The sequence below is a fragment of the Mus caroli genome, unplaced genomic scaffold (genome assembly GCF_978045245.1).
Source record: "Mus caroli unplaced genomic scaffold, Mus_caroli_1 scaffold_13, whole genome shotgun sequence".
In the NCBI taxonomy this organism is placed as follows: Eukaryota; Metazoa; Chordata; class Mammalia; order Rodentia; family Muridae; genus Mus; species Mus caroli.
Window position 1 is genome coordinate 80,051,959 of NW_028227268.1, and position 20,044 is coordinate 80,072,002.

At 42.7% G+C, this 20,044-nt stretch overlaps 1 protein-coding gene and 1 pseudogene across 1 annotated transcript in view; both read right to left on the minus strand.

The window, feature by feature from the left end:
• Atp10b (ATPase phospholipid transporting 10B (putative)) overlaps positions 1-20,044 on the minus strand; it is a 112,090-nt gene that overhangs the window by 27,989 nt on the left and 64,057 nt on the right. The window contains exons 10-14 of the mRNA XM_085829021.1: positions 16,540-17,140; positions 14,289-14,398; positions 11,033-11,159; positions 7,648-7,832; positions 2,643-2,964 (exon numbers count right to left, since the gene is read on the minus strand). Of these exons, the coding sequence (XP_085685147.1) occupies positions 2,643-2,964; positions 7,648-7,832; positions 11,033-11,159; positions 14,289-14,398; positions 16,540-17,140 (1,345 nt within the window). The remainder of the gene's footprint in view (positions 1-2,642; positions 2,965-7,647; positions 7,833-11,032; positions 11,160-14,288; positions 14,399-16,539; positions 17,141-20,044) is intronic.
• LOC115032705 (small nucleolar RNA SNORA17) lies at positions 19,670-19,779 on the minus strand (annotated as a pseudogene).

Consider the following 20,044-nt stretch of genomic DNA (forward strand, 5'->3'; position numbering starts at 1 on the left):
AGTATCACTGAGTAAATTAAGCTTTCATGAAACTAGAGGTAAGGCCATGAAAGCAGGCACACACACAAAACACACACACACACACAACACATATACACACACACACACAGACACAGACACACACACAGAGACACACACACACACACACACACACACACACAGACACATGGACACCCTACCTCTGATACCAGGACTATCGAGTAGACTGTTCTCTAATGTAGTAAAAACGTCTGTATCTACAATATAGAAATAGTTACCATCTTATATCTATTGAAATGTGGCTGGTGAAGGTCTATTTAATTGAAGAAGCCACATACATTTCTATACGGTGAGGGCATCTTACAGAGCCCAAATCTCCCCAGTGCTTTATCTTGTAAGCCAGAGCTCAGCAAGCTAAACTCTAAGGGATCAGATAAATATTTTAGGCTTTGTAAGCTACAAAGCAAAGTGAAATAATTGTTGCTGAAAGGCTAGTAGTATTAAATTTTATGTTTAAAAATACAAAACCATTATAAGCTTCCATATAAAAATATACAGTCCTGTGGGCTCTGCTTGGTCACCTTGTTAGAGACAGTGTTTACTATAGTCTCCTTTGGAACCCACTGTTTTTCCATAGTAGCTTCTCATATATAAGCTGTAATTAAATTTACATTGTTTATGATAGAGAATAATGGAATTGGAGAGGAGAGAGAATAATTCCTCCACAATTATTTGGCAACAAGTATATGGAGCTTTAAAATGTTATCACTAATATTGTACTCCATAAATTTATATGATTTATGTGCCAATTAAAAATGTAGTAGTTGTCTTTCTTGGTAGACCTTGTCATTATAATAGTGATTCTTTTTTCGATAGCACAGCAGTCCATAATTTTAATCCTCTCAAAGGCAGAATAAAGCTAAGCTTTAACTTCTGTTGGCACACCAGGAGAAGCAGAGGTGTGGAATCATGCTATTTCTCGCCCTGTTGGTTTTGTTTCTGTTGCTATGGGAGTGAAGCCAATCTCTAACCTCAGAGAGCATGTGCTGGGCTATTGCCTATTGTGTATCTGGATTAGAGAAGAGGACGGTTCACAGTATTGCAGTAGTGATGTAGTTGCTAAGGATCTGTTCCTTTCATCTTTTTCTCTGAGACCTGATCTTATATATCCCAGACTGGCCTAGACCTCTCCGTGTAGGTGAGGATAACTTTGAATTTTGGGTCTTACTGTTTCTTCCTCCCATATGTTCGGGGTATAGGCATATGCCACTGTGCCTGGTTCTCTCAGTTTTTATATTGTATATGGAGACTATTTAAAAGAATATAATATTTTCCAGATCTCTAAAACTGGAGAGAAGAAAAAAGAGAGGCCTTTTTTTCTTCTGTAGAGATGACCCTAAGTAGAATAGGTCAGTTACCCTTAGCTCTGTGTGTCTGAAACCATGGACAGTGATACACTCTATAAACTATTTGTGTGTGTGTGTATATATATATATATATATATATATATATATATATATGTAATGATAGTAAGTTTTACTTCATAAATTATGTCCAATAAAATGTTAACAACAACTAATAATACAGTATTATAGCAAATTAGAATAATATATCATAATAGTTATTTAAACTCATGAATGTTGATTTCTATAATTATCTTCTCTTAGGCCCAAAGACAACTAAAATTTCAGGGACTAGGTTGATGTATGTGAGTTGAGAGATGGGGGTGGTGGTGACTATATTTAATATATGTATGGAGTGTGCTCATCTTGAGATCAAATAGTGAATGAAACAGACTCTGTCCCTATAAGCTTATGTGTAGGAGGTACGATGGGGAATGGGAATCCGCCAAAAAGGGCAAGATATGGGTGGGGGTGGGGGTAGGGGTAGAGTGTTTTACAGAGCATTTTGTACAAAGGCTTGGAGAGATGAGGGTAAGGAGGAGGGTCCATAGAGAATGGCAAGACATTTAATTTAACTTGGACAGAATATGAAGAGCCCAGTGATAAGGAATGATAAGGCCCTGATAAGAAACACCATCAGTGAGTTAGTGTAAACCAGATCAAGAAGATTCTTATAAATCAGGCTTCTTGTTCCTGGGAGGTACTTAGTGCGAAATTTTTATTTCTGTGCTTGAGATGATTAGCCCTTGATCTTCTGACCAATTATCATCAACCAACAAGAGTCAATTAAGAATATGCCTTGGGTGTAGAGGCTAGCATATAAAATTAAGAGATAACATCTAAAGATTTGAAATACCCCTACCCCTTCTATCCCCAGAAGAATAGCAAATTTATAGATATCCTAGGTATTACCATGGGTAAATAAATCTGGGAGGGTACTGGATAATGTCTCTTAGTGGAACACTCTTGCTTGTCTATTTTTGATAGAAATATTTTTTAAAACCATATTCATATTTTGAGTCCAGGGCCCTTGTTTGTCAGTGACTTCCATCTAAGATCTGATTTTTATTTAGCTAACTGGCCAGTTCCAAGTGCTTTGATTATTGTTCTAATCTAGTGGCCCCTATTTCATCTCCTAATGTTGACATCTAGACTGCAATTTTTATCAAAGACCTCTGCCTACTCATATTGTTTTTCACAGCTGATCCAGGTCAAGTCAATCCTGCCCAGATACCACCCACATCCCAGGCTGATGGGTACCTATGGAAAGAGTCATGACGCTCAACTTGTCTCGCACCAGCTTGACAATCATACTCTTCTGCAGTGGGGTGGAGCGGCAACACAGGACAGACCGACAGTACTGAGTCAACTCCAGGAACTTATTCTCCAGCTTTCCCTGGAAAATTGCATTCAGTGTCTTCCCATCAATGACCAGTCCAATTTCAGGAGCCATAGCTCCCGAGTTAACAGATGGCATCTTAGGTGGGATGCAGTGTCCACAGAGTTTTCTGGCTGGCTGCTGCGGTTCATGAAACCTCTTTATGTCTTCCAATGTACAATTGAGGATGGACTCGCAGGTTTCCTGCAGAGGTCACATAATAAAGTGTTAGTAAGCAGCCTTGAAGGTTAAAACTGTACCTTTATTTTTAGTAAGATAATTATAAAACTCTACCATATAAGTCATTCAGGAATTTTCCAAGTTCATTGCACATTTCTCTGCAGTATTTGAAGCAGCATTAAACCATACTGAGTTTTGAGACATTAGTGGCCAGAATAGGAGAAGGTGATTAGAAGTAGAAGTGGCTGTTGCAAGATGGCAACTGAGTTGGGCCGGGTATAAGATAAAAATCAGCACTAATATGTTGGTAGACACTGACAACCTTTCATGCTGTTCTGTGAGTTTTCTTCTGTCTCTTACAGGCCTTTCCAGTTCCCTGCTGTGCCTTTACACATTGTTGTGGTATCCCTGGTCTTGGTTTAGAGATGAGGAGATTGAAACAATGAGGAACATAGTACTTTACTTAATGTCAGCCAAATAGTAGTGAGGCAGGAACCTTACTTTTTTAATCATGGCTTCCTAACTTGAAAAGAAACCCGCCACTCTGGGTAGATCTATTGGTCTATTCCACAGAGGTCTTTAGAACTGTGCTATACAGTGTTTTCCGTGTTGGTCTGGACTGACCATGAATATGAAATTATTACTGGTTCAAAGAGTCTTCTCTGTGATTTTTTTTTCTACTTTGAGATGGTCTTTTGATATAGTCCAGGTTGGCCTTGAACTAGTGATATTACTGTTCCCCTTTTCAAGTGATTAAAGATGTACCACTATCATGTTAGTTTTATGATTTTTTAAAAATAAATGATGTTATTTTGAAATTTGGTGAGGAAGTTGTTTTTAATTAGCAATTCTTTTCTAATACTTTGAATTATATCAATGATAAAATCAAATCATAGTACTAATTGTTCTTCTGATATCTCTTCAACTCGTGTAAACATTACCTTTTAATAAAGCTTGAGAAGACAGAAGATAATAGTATAAATAACTTTAGTAGCATGCTGTACTCATATGAACTGGATTTTCTATGTAAGTATGGCATGCATGCATTTCTGTATGGATGTTTGCACATGTGTTGGTGAATATGTAGATATGTGTGTCTGTGTCCTGTGCATGTGGAGTCCAGAGGGAATGTTGGGTGCCTGTCATGAATTTTCTCCACTTTACCAAGGCAAGGTCTCTTCTCACTAAACCTAGAACTTGTCAACTTGGCTAATCCAGCTAGCTTGGCCTGGGGATTCCCTGTCTTAGCCTCTAAGAGTTGGGATTTCAGGCATGCCCCATGCTCAGTTGACATACAGGTTGTGGGAATCTGAATTCTGATGCTATACTTGTGCTACAAGTACTTTATTCTTTGAGCCATCCCTTGAGCCTATCAGGTTCTTTTATAAGGGATGGGATGATATTTCTTTATTAGTCAAAATGCTAAAAATCTATTCTAAAAGTAAAGTATTATTCAAGTAAATTATTTTGAATAAAAGCATTAAGAGAAATAGTTGAGGTGATATGTGGATTTGGGTAGATTTTGTGAAGGTCCTCCTTAAGTGACAGATTTGGGGTAGATTGATCTATTGTCTAACAATCATTGGGGGTAATTCCTGGAGTAGATACAGCTCATTTTCCTGAATCTTCCCTTAAGAGATGCTAAATTGCTATTGCAGACAGAAGGACTTCAAGAGCCAGGAGGGGCCACAGGAACTGGTTCTGGAGTATAAAGTGTTTCCAGATAATGGGGTGATTCTTGCTGGATGTTGGGCTTAGTTCTAGTCTCATAAATTCCTCCAGACTGGACCACACAGTCACAGGAGCTGTGAAGTTCACAACCAAACCTGAATCCACTTATTTCCACGTTTTAATCATAATAGTTCTAGTTACTGAATATTTAACATTTTGTCACGATCCTGCAGTAAACAATGCTGGAGTGATTCCTTCTAGTCATAGACTTAATGAGTCTCCCAAGGAAGAGAAATCTTACACACACACACACACACACACACACACACACACGATATATCTTCCCAAGTTGACTTCTACTTCAGCACTCTTTCTCATTCACTTTAGTAGATTGCCTTGGGAGGAATCTGGTACCATGTTGTGTAGCAGTCTGTGGCAAAGCCTAGAGGACTGTGAACTGAGATCTGTTAATAAATGTGAGGGTCAACTTGGAAGTGGGGTTCCTTCCTACCTATAAACCTAGTTGAATTTCATCTTGCTTCAGAGCCCTGGAAAGGTAGCCTATAACTTTACTGAGACCTTCACCCACAAACCCTGGCTCAGAAATCCCTGGGTTTCTAACTCACAGAACCTTGGGATCATAAAGGACTGTTTCAGTTGCTAAGCCTTGGGGATAACTTGTCATGAAGCACTAGCTAACAAATATAAGGACTAAGTAAGTACTTTCCCTCTACGATCCTATTTAATCTTTCTGGCAGCATGCACATTAAGTATCTTTAATCCATGCTTTAGAGCAGAGGATGAAAGCTATGGAGTGTACAATTTGGAGCATTTGAAGCTCTAAAGGTGTTGTCAATAATAATAGTAACGGTGGTTGTTATTATTAGTTCCTTTTGAAAATGCACTTCTAGTCTTAGAATTTATAGACACGAGAACCTAGAAATCTTGGCAGACCCCATAAAACCTGCTTATTGCTTTGCGATATATACAAAAGAGATAGTAAATCTAAATATGTTTATAGTTAGGTAAATTAAAACCTGTGGAGAAAATGTTCACTGAATAGGTAATTACATTAAACTAAGGCTTAAATAAATCTGAGATTTAGATTGTGTTTTCTCACTTTCTGGCTTAATATTATTTATATATCTACGTCCTCCCAGGGAAAAGGCTAAGGGAGACTACCCTTACTGGATTAGTGGCTCCTGGGATGTATAAGGGTGTGAAGATTCAAGTGTAATCGCAGAGCAGTGGTTCTCAACCTTTGGGTTGTGACCCCCTTTGGGATTGGAACAATCCATTTGCAGGGGTTGCTTAAGACCATCAGAAAACACAGATGTTTACATTACGATTCATAACAGTAGCAAAATTAGTTATGAAGTAGTGACAAAAACAAATTTATGCTTGGGGGTCACCACATCATGAGGAAGTACTGTAGTCAAGGGTTGAAGCATTAGGGAGGTTGAGAACCACTGTCTTAGAGGGTTCTGGACAGCTCTGAAGGAGTTGACAGTGATGGAGTTGAAAATTCAGTGAGTAAACCCACAATGACTTGGAGTGTGGCCAACTGTTCTTTAGAAACTTGACTTATTAATCAAACATCTTCAGTTTCCTACAGGAATGCATCTCATTAAGTAGAAGCCAGCCCACTGCAGCCTCCTTAGTCTGATTGTCCTACGGATTTGCAGATATTCAATCTTCAAAGTTATCCACAGGAAAAGGAAGCTTATAGACAAGATTTACATCTTAAGGGACATAAGCATGCTTTGTATTGTGTGTGTGTGTGTGTGTGTGTGTGTGTGTGTGTGTGTGTATGATCATGCACATGGGTGAATGTGGAGACCAGAGACTGATGTAGGGTGTCTTCTTCAATAACTTTCTACCATATTTTTGAGTCTGGGTCTTTCTGAACCACGAGCTCTCTCTATTCAGCTTACCTGGCTGATGAGTGAGTCCCAGTGAGTTTCTTTCTCCCTAGCGCTGAGATTAGAGCATTCACTGCCATGACCACCTCATTTATAAGGGTTTGGGGACTGAATCCAGGTTCTTATGATTTTGAGGGACACACTTTACTAACTGGAACAGATCCCCAGTCCCCCCTTCCCTCCCCACACATTCAAACAATGCATCTTTCTTCATGGTATAAAGACCAAATATAAATCTTCCCAAACTTCTCTCCTGGGGTCTCACTCAGCCAGCAAGAGGCCAGCACTCTCTTTCCCACTCTGGTTGCTTCCATTCACCTGCCTTTCCACTTCTCCTTCCCCATGGAATATACTAGGTTCCCAGGTTCCTTCTTCCCATGGCCCCTTGCGTACAGTGCTCTTCTTGTCCAGCTCCTCTGAATCTCATCCCTGCTCCATTGACAGGGGAATTCATCACACTTTCCACATTCCTTATTTCATTTTCTACATCTTCCTCCCGAATACAAACTCTTAGGATAGCTGGGAAGACATTTCTTTAGGTGTCTCATACTGTGCTTTCCTGGTCCTCATACTTGGCACAACCTGCTCTGGTGGGAAATACTGATTTCTGGCTTGTTCTTACACTTTCTCTCCCATCCTATCACAACATAACCTCATGATGCATTATTTCTTTTAGGATGCTGTTCCACAACGTATAAATTGATGTTGAAAATTTAAGCTCCGGTTAATTTCAGTACAAGTGGGACTTGTCAATAGGGGGCTTAATCTTAACCAGCAAGATACTGACCATTGAGTAAATGGGTATGGTATATGTGACTTGCACTAGCCTGACAAGAAAGCAGAACTCTAGATTTGGTGTCTAGACTAGCAGACTAGCAGGGAAAGCTGTTGAGCAGGAGACTGAGCCTTTGTGGTTTTCAATGTCCTTACCTATAAAGTAGGGAAGCTCAAACTCCCTGGTAAGTAGCAATAAAAGCGACCTGTTTACTAAGCATGTGGATGGATTATTGAATGCTGGGCTGAATGACTTTCAGATTTTTCTGAGATCCAAGATCTTCAGAGTTGGCTGAGGGGCTGCTATGTATATCAGCATTTAATCCCTCTTTGGCCTTACCTGATTCTCTGTGTTAATGGAGTAAACTGTGTCAGTCTGATCCAGCAGTTTGCAGGAATATGCGATATTGACGGCTGTCTCCTGTTTATCTCCTGTCAAAACCCAGAGCTGGATTCCAGCCTCCCGCAGTGCAGCGATGGTATCTGGAACCCCTTCCTGGAGTCGATCTTCAATCCCAGTGGCTCCTGGAAACACCAAAGACATGGGAGCACAGTTAGGTCAAATGTGTGCCAGTTTACTTCTCCCACAGCATTATACAGCCATTAATCAAATATGCTCTCTGTACTAGTCTGTGCACACAGGATACAACCAGGAACTAGATAAAGATGATTGGTATGCTGGCTAATTTTATGTCAACTTGAAATAAGATAGAGTCATTTTGGAGAAGGGAACCCCAATTAAGATTATTCTGTAAGATTGGGCTGTAGGCAAGCCTATAGGGCATTTTGTTAATTAGTGATTGACATGGGTGGGCCCAGCCCAGTATAGCTTATTGTGTGTATGTGACCACCTTTGGGCTGGCAGTCCTGGGTTCCATAAGAAAACAGGCTGAACTAGCCATGAGGAACAAGCCAGTAAGCTGGACTCCTCCTTGATCCCTGTATCAGCCCCTGCCTCCAGGTTCCTGCCTTATTTGAGTTCTTGCCTTGACTTCCTTCAATGATGAAAAGTAATGTGGAAGCATAAGCCAAATAAACCCATTCTTCCTCAACTTTCTTTTGGTCATGGTGTTTCATCAGAGCACCACTAGTAACCCTATTTAGGATAATTGCTACCTGCCCAGAACTCAAGCCATTGGACGGTTTGTAATTGAGCTACATGGCAAGATCAGAGTGCTTTGTGAGCAGACACAGAACTTCACCTCCAAAGTCAAGGAAAAGTCTTGCTGATGAACAACTATTTCTGTTCAGACCAGGAAGATCAATGGCAGAGGTAAATGAATATTCCAGGTAGAGGGACCAACAGGTGTGAAGGCCTAGAATTCAGAGTATGAGATGACTAGAAAGGAAGTCAGGAGGAGAGTGAGTGAGAGGGAAATAGGTTTTGAAGTCATATCAGGGCCTTGAGGGATATGGAATTTATTTGGCTGCAAAGAAAGCTGTAACAGGGTGTTAGGTTGGGGAGGGGCAGGATCGGGTGTGTATTTTCAGATCATTCTAGAGAGTGGATTGGAGAATAGAGAGTCAGAATGAGAGTTTCTCAGGGACTAAGCAGGAGTGTAGAGGAGACCTGGTGGTGGCCTATAGTGACACAAGGCAGTGAGTATTGAAGAGAGCAGAGAGAAACTTGCTCTGGCGCAGATCACAGCAGGTTTAATGGGGACTCCCATTTGTTTTCGATATGCACAGTCATGCACAATTAGACATACAGATGTCATCATCTGTGGATGATCTCAAGCTTTGCCTCAACTCCGATGAAGCCGTACCCATGTATGAAATAGTTGCTAAGTGCTTAATCAAAACTCAATCTGCATTTGAAATGAGATTCATTCTAGGCCACACACTAATGGCTAACCATTTCACTTAGGGTACAAGCAAAGACTTTGTTTCTTTGAACAATTCAGGGTGGAAATCCGTTGGCAAAGCAGTTATATTGACTGCATATTGCTTGTATTTTGAGACTTGGTATGAAGGCCATGCAGCATTTTTGGTGGTCACACAGGCTTCTGCCTTCAAGTCACATTTCCCAGCCACCTTGAGGTGCAAAAAGGGGCCCATCTCTCTTCAAATGTGCCTGTTTTGTATTTCAGGTACAAATGTATAAGTAAAGAACTCTGTGGGCAGTGATGACTTAAATATCGTTTCTCTGTGAGGTTTAGCCTGTGAGGTGAGCTCAGGAGATCGATTTACAGCACAGGGAGGCTGTGTGGAGGGAAGAGGGAAAACACATTTATTTGTGTGAAAGAGAAAATGAAACAGGAAGGTTGTGAACGCCTCTCCTAGACAGGGAAGCTGACAGGCTCTGACAAGTGAGTCCTTCAGCAGAGCCAGCTGATGAATATCTTCTACAGCAGAGAGTTGGTGCTACCCTGAAGCCAAAGACACGTCCAGGAGGTGAGAGAGTGGTGGGAACCCCAGATGGGGTGACCACTTGTGGCCTTGTATGGTGGCTAGACTACTCTGGACCAGCTGCCTTCTGGTTCTTGTAAAAACAATTCTTGTTTCCAGCTTTAGAAGTCTCAGGGCTTACGAGGCAGCAAACATAGTAGCCAATGAACAAGGCAAGAGGCAGAAGGCGCTAAAGAGTAAGAAGTTCTGTTTGAAGGCTGTCCAACTATTCTGCTGCTGCCATTTAATTGACAAGGCCTCACCATCTTGTAGCAATGAAAGACAGCTTTTGGTTTAGTGGCCTGTGTACAGCCCTAATCCTTTCTTGTGTGTCATTTTAGAGGGGGTCTGTGAACGATCCCCTAAACCTAAACTCCTTCCAGCTGCTTCTCATCTCTCCTGGTGGCCTCAGAGTGATTAATGGCAAGGGCATTTCTCCCAAGACAGCAGGAGATTCATTTTCCTAAGCAAAGCTTTTCACTTTTCATCTCTGCAATGCTCTTTCTTCCTACAGACATCCAGCCTGTCTCCTAGCTGGTCTCAGTCCTTCCCCTCTTGCCCTGCATCATCAGCCTACCTTTTCATATAGCGGTAGCCCTGGTGATTTTATTAAAGTACTCCAGGAATGTTTAGCATATGATCTACATGGCCCTTCATGAACTGGGATCCTCTCAGCTCTCCTTTCTATTCTGTGGTCCAGCGAAAGCAGATCTGAGGCATTTCCCCTTCTTCTCAGACCTCACTTTCTGCCTTTCATTTAGATACAATATTCTGTCATGAACACTCCCCCCTTTTCTGAATAACTTATATTGTTCTTTGCAATTAGTGGCCTTTCCAAACCATCTTGGCCCCTTTGTGAGTTGGCACCTCAGATTTTGCACTTATATCCCATCTGTACATCTGTCCCAGCTCCTGTCACTTCCTGAGTGATGATCTGACTTGCTTAATCATCCAGGCTAGATTCCAAGTGTGGGAATAGGGAAGCTGTGGTGCCATTTTTTCACTCTAGCTGCAAAGCCTAGCATGCTACTACGTGCACACAGTAGGTGTACAACAAACATTTGATTGGGCAGAGGAGTTTGCTGTTGGGGAAGAAGCCAAACTTATGGGCTTCTTTTTCCAGCAGGAAGTCCAGGAATGCTCCCAGGGCAACCCCAGGAAACTGGGCTGGTTGCTGGTATGGCCCAATTATGCCAACTATCTGGAAAAACCCAGGGAAGGCTCCTAATTGAGACAAAATTGTAGCAGCATCAGAATCCTGGCCAAGAGTCCCTTTCCTAACTTGCAGCATTCCTCTCCCGTTGTTTTTAATGTAGCGATGTCTTATTTTTAGCTACCGAGTAAAGTGAGGTGATTCTCCAGGTGCTGGGCTGTCTCCATCAGAAGCTCCTCTCGGTTGTCAAGGGATGCTTCAGCCTCACGCCGGAAGCTGGCCCACCTCTGGAAGTCCTCCGCATCTACAACCTAGGAGACAGGAGAGGATTATCAGTAACCTTGAATGGATCAGCAAATGGGATTCCTCCTTGTTCCTGATATGCTGGCCTCCTCTAAGTCTGCGTGGACCTCACAGAATTGGGTGTGGGATTCTCCATCGTGATATTTTGAATGCATAAATTGACGAAAGATTAAACCTTACGTTCCATGATCACCAAACATCTGCTGAGTTCTTACTATGCTCACGTTTCAGGATGCTACCGATTATATGCTGATGGAGGGTGAGATGATTTCGCCAGGTAAGTGACTTAAACGATTAGTTCATTTCAAGGAGTACTATGCAAATAGGGAAAAGGACAGTACTATAGAGTCTGTTGTTGACGGAGAGTAACTTGCTTTCTGTTGTGTACTGGCTAGTTTTGTGTCAACTTGACACAGCTGGAGTTATCACAGAGAAAGGAGCTTCAGTTGAGGAAATGCCTCCATGAGATCCAACTGTAAGGCATTTTCTCAATTAGTGATCAAGGGGGAAAGTCCCCTTGTGGGTGGGACCATCTCTGGGCTGGTAATCTTGGTTCTATAAGAGAGCAGGCTGAGCAAGCCAGGGGAAGCAAGCCAGTAATGAACATCTCTCCATGGCCTCTGCATCAGCTCCTGCTTTCCGACCTGTTTGAGTTCCAGTCCTGACTTCCTTGGTGATGAACAGCAGTATGGAAGTGTAAGCCGAATAAACCCTTTCCTCCCCAACTTGCTTCTTGGTCATGATTGTTTGTGCAGGAATAGAAACCCTGACTAAGACATGTTGGAAGTTGAGGTCTTCCTGACAGTTGACATGTAAAGTAAGACCCAAGGAGTCCATGCTGCAGTTATGCCCAGAATATGGACAATAGGGAGGGAAGAGAGTTCCAGGAGAAGTTAAGGTGATGAGTTGGAGAGGGTGAATATGGTCAAAATATATTGTATGAAATTCTGAAGGAGTTAATAAAAACATTTAAAAAGGACCCAATCCTAGGAATCATGAGGAAGAGAAAGTTAAGTACTGTGAAACAGCAATGAACTTGACCCCATTTCTATCCAGTAGTGCATCAGGAAAGCAGCAGCCATATTTTCCGTGGCTTATAGACAATTTATCAGGTAGAGAGTCAAATATACAGAGACATGATGTGTTTCTACTTTGGAGTCCCAGAGCACCTTTGGCCCACCATGTTATATGTATGCATCCTCTTTCTAAAAAACAAATGATTCTTTTATACAAGCACAGATATTGAGTCCTTCTGTGTGACGCTATAAGGAAAATCAAGGGGACACAGGTCTTTTTTATTTGTTTGTTTTAAGACAGGACCTCCCTCACAATGTAGCCTTGGCTGGCTTGGGACTCACAGAAATCTACCTGCCCTGTCTCCTAAGTGCTAGGATTAAAGGCATGCATGCACCACCATTCTGGGCCATGAGTAGGACTTTTGCATCTGAGAAATGTACAGTGTATAACTGGAGACCCAATAGACACAGACATATGGAAAATAGACAATGGTAAGGGTATAGTTATTCTGTAATAAGCTATCCTAAAGTCACATAAAAAATAGTGAGATTGGGACTTGTACCCAGATGGGTCTGGTTTTAAAGTGAAGATATTTAATCTCTATGAATCAGATGAGCAGCTTGGGGGTCTGTAGAAGAGAAAACGATTATGGCCACCTCAAAATGTATGAGCATCATGGCATTGATACCAGATATTATACATCTCATCAGATGCCCTTGCTCTGTCCCGCTTTCCTACCTCTTCTGTTGGTGCTGCAGAGTCAAGAGGTGAGGGATCTGTATGCCCACATCAGAGCCAAGGGTAAAACAATAGCTAATGGTGGGGACTGAAGGCACAATCAGAACACAGCTGAACATATCCTCATCACAGGGATCAGTTGTTACATAGTTATGCAAATTGGTGCCATCAGTGAAGACTCAGATTCTCAAAAAGAAGCCAGAAAGCTAGATTTCTTTCATGTGAACACATACACACACACACACACAAACATACCCTCTCCAAATTTTAATTTAGACAAATAATTCAAAAATTAAAAGACTACCTTGAAGAAAAAGTATATCTATGAATGGGTGGATAGGATTAAGATACTTTGAGTACATGCATAAAATTTTCAAAAAATATAAATAAATAAATAATTTTATGAGTTGCAGGCCACCCATTACACATATAATAAAGATAGAGAATGGTTAAAGACACAATATCTATTTTTTATGTTCAGATTTTTGCCTCAGCAAAATTGTAACAATCATAGCTTTTTGGCCTTGAGTCAGAATAGTTAAACCTAGCCAGGTGGGATGCAGAACCATAATCCCAGTGACTTAGGAAGTTGAGGCAGGTGGTCACAAGTTCAAGGCTTGCCTAGACAACTCAGTGAGATTCTGCTTCACAAAGCTACTAAGAATATAAACAACACCACAAAGCAAAGGCTGTAGGCAGAGCCCAGTGCTGGAGTCCTTATTTAATATATGTGCATGGTCCTAGAGTCAATAGCCAAGAAGATTAACTTTTGAACTATTAATAAAACAAACCAATGGTTTTTTGGAAAGAAAGGAAGAAAGAAAGAAAGAAAGAAAGAGAGAGGAAGAGAGAAAGGAAGAAAGGAAGAAAGGAAGAAAGAGAAAGAAAGAAAGAAAGAAAGAAAGAAAGAAAGAAAGAAAGAAAGAAAGAAAGAAAGAAAGAAAGAAAGAATAGTTGGGGAGGTAGAGCAGTCAGTAAAGTGCTTGCTATGTAAGCTTGAAGATTTGCTTGTAAGCTCAGTTCTGTGGAGACTCTAGAGACTGGAGGATTCCTGGGGCTTGCTGGCCATTCAGTGCTGCTCCAGGTTTAGTGAGAGACCATGACTCAAAAAAGAAGGTGGGAGTTAATGAAGAAACACACACACACACATACACATACACACAGACACATACACAGACACACAAACACATACACAGACACACATACACACAGACACACAAAGACATGCGCACACACAGACACACACAGACATGCACACACACAGACATACACAGACATACAGACACACAGACACACACAGACAGACACACACAGACACACACTGAAAGAGGTCGAAAGCAATTCAGTTACTGCAAACATCTGGAGCAGGCACCAGTTCTCACCTTCTTAGCGATGCACAGGGTTCGAAGGCCATCTCTTGCATACAAGTCCAGATGTTTTTGGGTCCTGGCTCGGATTCTCTTCAGCTTCTTTTCCACATCAATATTACTCTCTGTCAAATAGTTGTTTCTCATGAAGCCATAGGCAAATGCTCAGGGAGTTTCACTGTCAACTCCCTAGAGTCTTCCCAGTTAACTACAACAGCCATAAAAGAGGAGTCCCCTTTCTAGCCCTCCCTAGGAACATGGAAGAGGTCTTTTGATGACAGACTGCCTTGGAAAATGATAATTCTATGAGTCCTCACAGTGTTTGCTTCTTAGAGCTTTTCTTCAAAAGCCTGGCTGGAAAAAGTGCTACTTAAGGAAGGGAGGTAATCTAAGAAATTGTTCAACTAAACCTGCTTACAAAACAACTGCCTAGAAAGTTAATGCAACGCTATTGTTAGGTGGAGGGTTGGGGGCTAGGAATTTCAGTCTTGATACCCAAGGTATATTTTCAGTAACCAGCCTTGCTTGGAGAGCCACCCAACTTTGCAAACTCTTCTCTGAAACTTAGACAACCCATCATCCGCCCTGTCATCTACTTTAGCTCTTGTCAAGCTCAGTTCCAAGACAGCTGCAAACCTGGATCTCATTAGTGGACTTCTTTAGCGCATTGGGCTTGCTGACTTAGGCTTTTTTTCAAGACGAAGGATGGTGTTAGAAAAAAATAGCTTTTGCATTTCCTGTAACTTTAGTGTGAAAAATACCTCACTCCCTTGTTCAAAAATCCCTGTGTTAAAGTTCCACATGGCTTATTTCTTTCCAAGATCATTTATTTTTCTCTATTAGACAGTAAGAATAATTCAGGGCTGGGCTGGTGGGAAGGCACAGGACCCGATCCTGCCCTTTGTTCATCTAAGCTGTGGTAGGCATCAGTCATCTATAAATCTGTAAGTCTGAGCAATGAAGCCTTTAGAATCCCTTACTAGTGCTGGGCAGAGGTTTTTGAGAGATCCTCAGGAGTGAAGAGAATTTGAATGCCACACCCATTCCTTCATACAATGTCAAGCTAAAAATATAGTTTCTAATACTGGTCTCACTAAGTACAAGGAAGTCCAATAAGTATATCTTTATACAATATAAACATCTTTTCAAATATTATTTCCTCATTGATCAAATGACCTAAGTCCAGTCTTTATGTAATCAATGCCTAATTGAACACTGCAATATCTTATCTTCAAAATCATCCCTTTTGAAGCTCGCCCTTGTGAGCCCTTGGGTTTTCCCATACCAGGTTTTCAGGAACCTGAGAGTCAAACTGGATGATCAAACATCACAAATACAGTAAGCTTGATCTTATTTCTTCCTTCCCTTTCAAAGCGTTGTCTCTTTCTTAAGGCAGTGACACTGCTATTGTGGTTTTTATTCGCAGCATCTCCAATCCATTTCTGCAATCAGGTGAAGAAGGCATAAACAAACATCTCCAGGGCAACGTGGCTCTGTTGCCCAGAGTGCTGTGGCTTCCTCAGCTCAGAAGCACTCATCTGCCAGAGTCTGGGGATGAAGAGAACTAATTAGCTCCCTTCTCATTCTAAACACTAATCAGTCCCCATGAACCTTTTGGCTGTGATCCACATCTGATAAGGCTGGAGGCTCTGGGCTGCCTGGGCAATTCTGAAGCTTGGCTGGGATCCACCATCCTGGGAGAATCATAACCCTATCACTGTCTTCTCCTTGTTAGCAATCAGGATGCGGCTGCACACCAATTCATGCTTCTCTAAAATTGGACACTGATACACAGGGACTCTGGAGCTTTTTTATTTTGGCCCCATGCAAGTTTATGAAAAATCTATCTTGGTGGGGGGTGGGCACTGGGGAAAATGATAATAAAGAGGGACACTTGAGGGACCACAGTGTGCTCTAGGATGTGACTAATAGATGTTATGGTAGAAAGAAGCCTGGATATGGGTATGGCTAATGAATATTTTAATGAGTATAGAAACCTGGAAACTGGAAAATGTGAAGGTAAAATAGCTTCTCTTATAAAAGACTCTACGGAGTCTTGAACACATTAATGAACACCCCACTTCTCTAAGTCAAGGTGATGGAAAATTCAGTGTGTTCTAAGGACCTTGTTTTGAGACTATCTCATGGGCTTGGGTCCATTGCAATGTTAGAGTAAGTGACTTTTAACTTGGGTCTCTTGTCACCATTACACATTGCCCCTAGGACTATAGCCCTTGTGTTCCCGGGCCCCATGGTGGGAACTCACCACAGGCTGGATCTTCCAGCAGGTCCATGATGACTGAGTCAGCCCCCTTGGTGTAGACGATTATTTCATTAGTCAGTGGGTGCCTCACCACTACGGACATTCTCTTCCGGACGGAGTCAAAGCCCAGCGTGAAAAGGAGGTCAAAGGTGAGGCAGATGCCCTGGGGCAGACGCACAGTCACCTGCTCAGGTGTCCTAGACACTAGTGTGAAACTGTAGGCACGGGCAGCATGCACTAGGGCTGCTTCATCGGGGCTTTCAGCTTCGTAGCACAGCTCTGGTCCATCTTGGCTGAGAGTTGGGGCCTCCAGCCCCTCCTCCAGAGAAGTGCCTGATTCAGACCCTAGGATGTCACCTTGCTCCCATGTGCTGCTCCGGTAGCCACCATCAGTGGAACAGTCACCGCTACACACAGATGTGTCATCTTTCTCATCGGAGTCTATGGTGGGCAAGTTGGGTCCCAGACTCTCTCCTAGATCTGTGTCAGAGGGAGCCGTGGATGAGAATGATTGACTGAGACTCAAAAGCTTCAGCCTTTGGAAGAGCTGTTGAATCTTCTCCAAGGATGTCCCTAGAGCCTTGTTGGCTGGTGGAGTGGTAACCTGTGGTTGAGTAAAGAAAGTGCAACATCACTCTAAGCATGCGAGCTGTCTTATGCAGAATAAGAAAGTCATTTTGCAATCAGAGCATTATTTGGGTCTTCTGTGGTCATAGACCTGTAGCATGGTCATAGAAAGACCCTGTGTTCTGTGTATCTCAGCCTACCCACCTGTACAAAGAAAGTGTTAGCTCAGATGTTTCCTTCTGTACCTGACCTTCTAGGTGTATAGTTTCCAAACATCCCATTCTGGTCATGGTGGAAAGAAACATAAGGGTGAAAATGAGACTCTCTACAGTACTCTTTCTCTCAGTTCAGTGTATGGTAAGCTGCTTTCTCTCTGTGTGAATCATCACATTCAATTTTCCCTGAAAATCTATGGGTATGGAAGCCAGGCACCCAGATGTTGAATAGATTTGCCATGATACCTCAGTGTTTTGGTAATAGAGTTGGGATTCAGTTCTGAGTTTGGGTCCAGCAATTAGGTTGGAGCTATGAGCTAGTGCCAGCCTTCTCATTAACTTGAAAACTGAAGTTGGATGCTAGCTCTCCCAAAATAGTACTTATCAAAAATAGTTGCTTGTTCCGATAATGCTTTCTGTCTCCTATATATCACGGAAAGTGTGTGATCATGAGGTGATTTTTCTGGGTGGTTTGAAATCTTGGCATAATGAGAGGAAGTTATAGTCTAGTGAATCCTGTTTTCCTGGTTTTATAGCCACAAGTTGCACCAAATCATTATTTTTTTTTAAACTTTTTATTGGTTTTTGTGAATCCCACCTCATGCAACCTAATCCTACTCGTTTTCCCCTTCCCTCACTCATATCCATCCTCCACCCTTGCATCCTCCTCCACAACAGAGAAAACAAAATCCCACTGTGGAAGCTATAGTGTGTCACAGTGTGTCTCACACTATACCATCTTGTCCACACTACTTTGCTTGCAAATGCTCATTGCAATGACTTAGTTTGGAATAAAGCCTCTGGTTTCTGATACTCTGTCAACACTGGAACCTCACTGGGGCTCCTCTTGGATAGCCTGTTGTTGTCCTGTTCCATGGAGATCCTGTAGTTTCAGATCTGTAGGACCGGCCCCTTCATGCACTCCATCAGTTCATCGATAGAGATGTTGAGGCAGGCTAATTCAAAGCCCTGGATCTGGGCCATGAATGGGATTTGGCTGGCTCTACCACCCTTGTCATCCAGGGTTCAGCTCTCCCGCCTACCATAGATGGTGAGGGAAGTAGGGCATCTCTCCCTCATCCATGCCATGGCCCAGAAGACAAGAGGCAGGGATGGCTCTCCCACACTCACACCCTTGAAGCTGGCTCATCCTCAACTGCCACACCCAGGGCCAGCTCTACTGAGATGTTCAAGTGAGGAACAGGATCAGCTCTTCTGTTTTCAAGACCAACACCAGTGTTAAAGGTAAAAGGGAGGGGAGAAGACCTCTCCCTCTCTGACAGGACTGAATAGCAGAGGAGAGGTAGGGCTGGCTCTCCTACACTCAAGTCCATGGGGCTGACTCACCTGTAACCCCCAAACTCAGGGCCAGTTCTACTGTGCTACCCAGGTGAGGTACAGGGCCTGTTCTCCCAAGTGCTGCAGCTAGTGAGGGCTAGGGTTAGATTTCCCACTCTGATGACCAGGTCTTCTGTCTGCCATAGATGGCAAGGGGCAAGAGGGTTCATCTCGCCCTCTCCATGTTACTGCACAGCAGACAAAAATGGCAGGGCCAGCTCATCTGCACCCCTACCATCAGGTTCAACTCTACCATGCTACCCATATGAGGTGCAGAGTATGGTTTTCCAAGTGCTGCTGCTGCTGAGAGGCAGGGGCAGCTTTCTTGCTCTCATGACCCCAAGGTTAGCTCTTCCAAGATGCCCAATCAAGGAGTGGAGCCAGTTCTTCAGCTCTCAGATATAACATGTCCCCAGGGAGCAGACCAAGGATGCCCGCCTGGCCTTTGGTGACAACAGACCCTTGCTGTTGCAGGGCCAGTGGTGGCACAGGCCAGGACTCCACCATGGTCCTAGGTGGTATCACCAGCTACTCACATCAGGCTGTTCTTCACTACCCTTGAGTCTCCAGATCTGCTTCTCTTCATTGTGCCCACATCCTTACTTGCTCTCCTTAGAGCTGTGTGGGCTCTGAGTGTCTAGAGTCATCTCAGGAGTAGTCTTAGGAACATTATTCCCCACTTGTGAATTTTGGTACCAGGTAGGGGTCATCTTGGGCATGTTCTGCTCCCCCATGTTCCCACAAGACTGTTCAGGGTCTGAATGGTAGTCATCTCAGGCTAGCTCCCTGTCTAGGCCTCATGGCACTGGTCTGGAGGTCATCTCAGGCTCGCTCCTTGCTTGGCTGACCTAGTGGCCCCATGTGAGGTTTACCTGTTCCAGGCTTACTCCCACCCAGGGTCCTTAATCCCAGATAGGGTTCTTCTAGTCTCAGGCTTGCTTCTGGTCTTGGGAGCTGTTAGGACCTACATGGCTACAGACTGGTGGTCGTCTCAGGCTTGCTTTTTTTCATGCAATGTTAGGCTCACTAATTATTCAGATATTCAGAGCTCAGAACTCCTCTCTGCCACCTACTGGTGCATATGTGACACAGCAGCCATACCTGCAATGCTTCTAGTGGCAGGCAGATCATTATTCTTATCACTGACTTGTAGGGATCTTGGTTGAGTCTGTGGATAACTGAAGACCCACATACCCTCAGAAGTTTTCATTGTTTAACTTCACATAGACAACCACATTTCTGCATTGTTTACAAGGAAAGCACATAACACACAAGCTTATTAATTTTAACTACAATATAAAAATAGATTCAAGTATGATAATGATATTATTTGGGAACCCTAACTGAGTCCACAGGTAGTTCTATCACACGTTAACCATGCTCTCTAA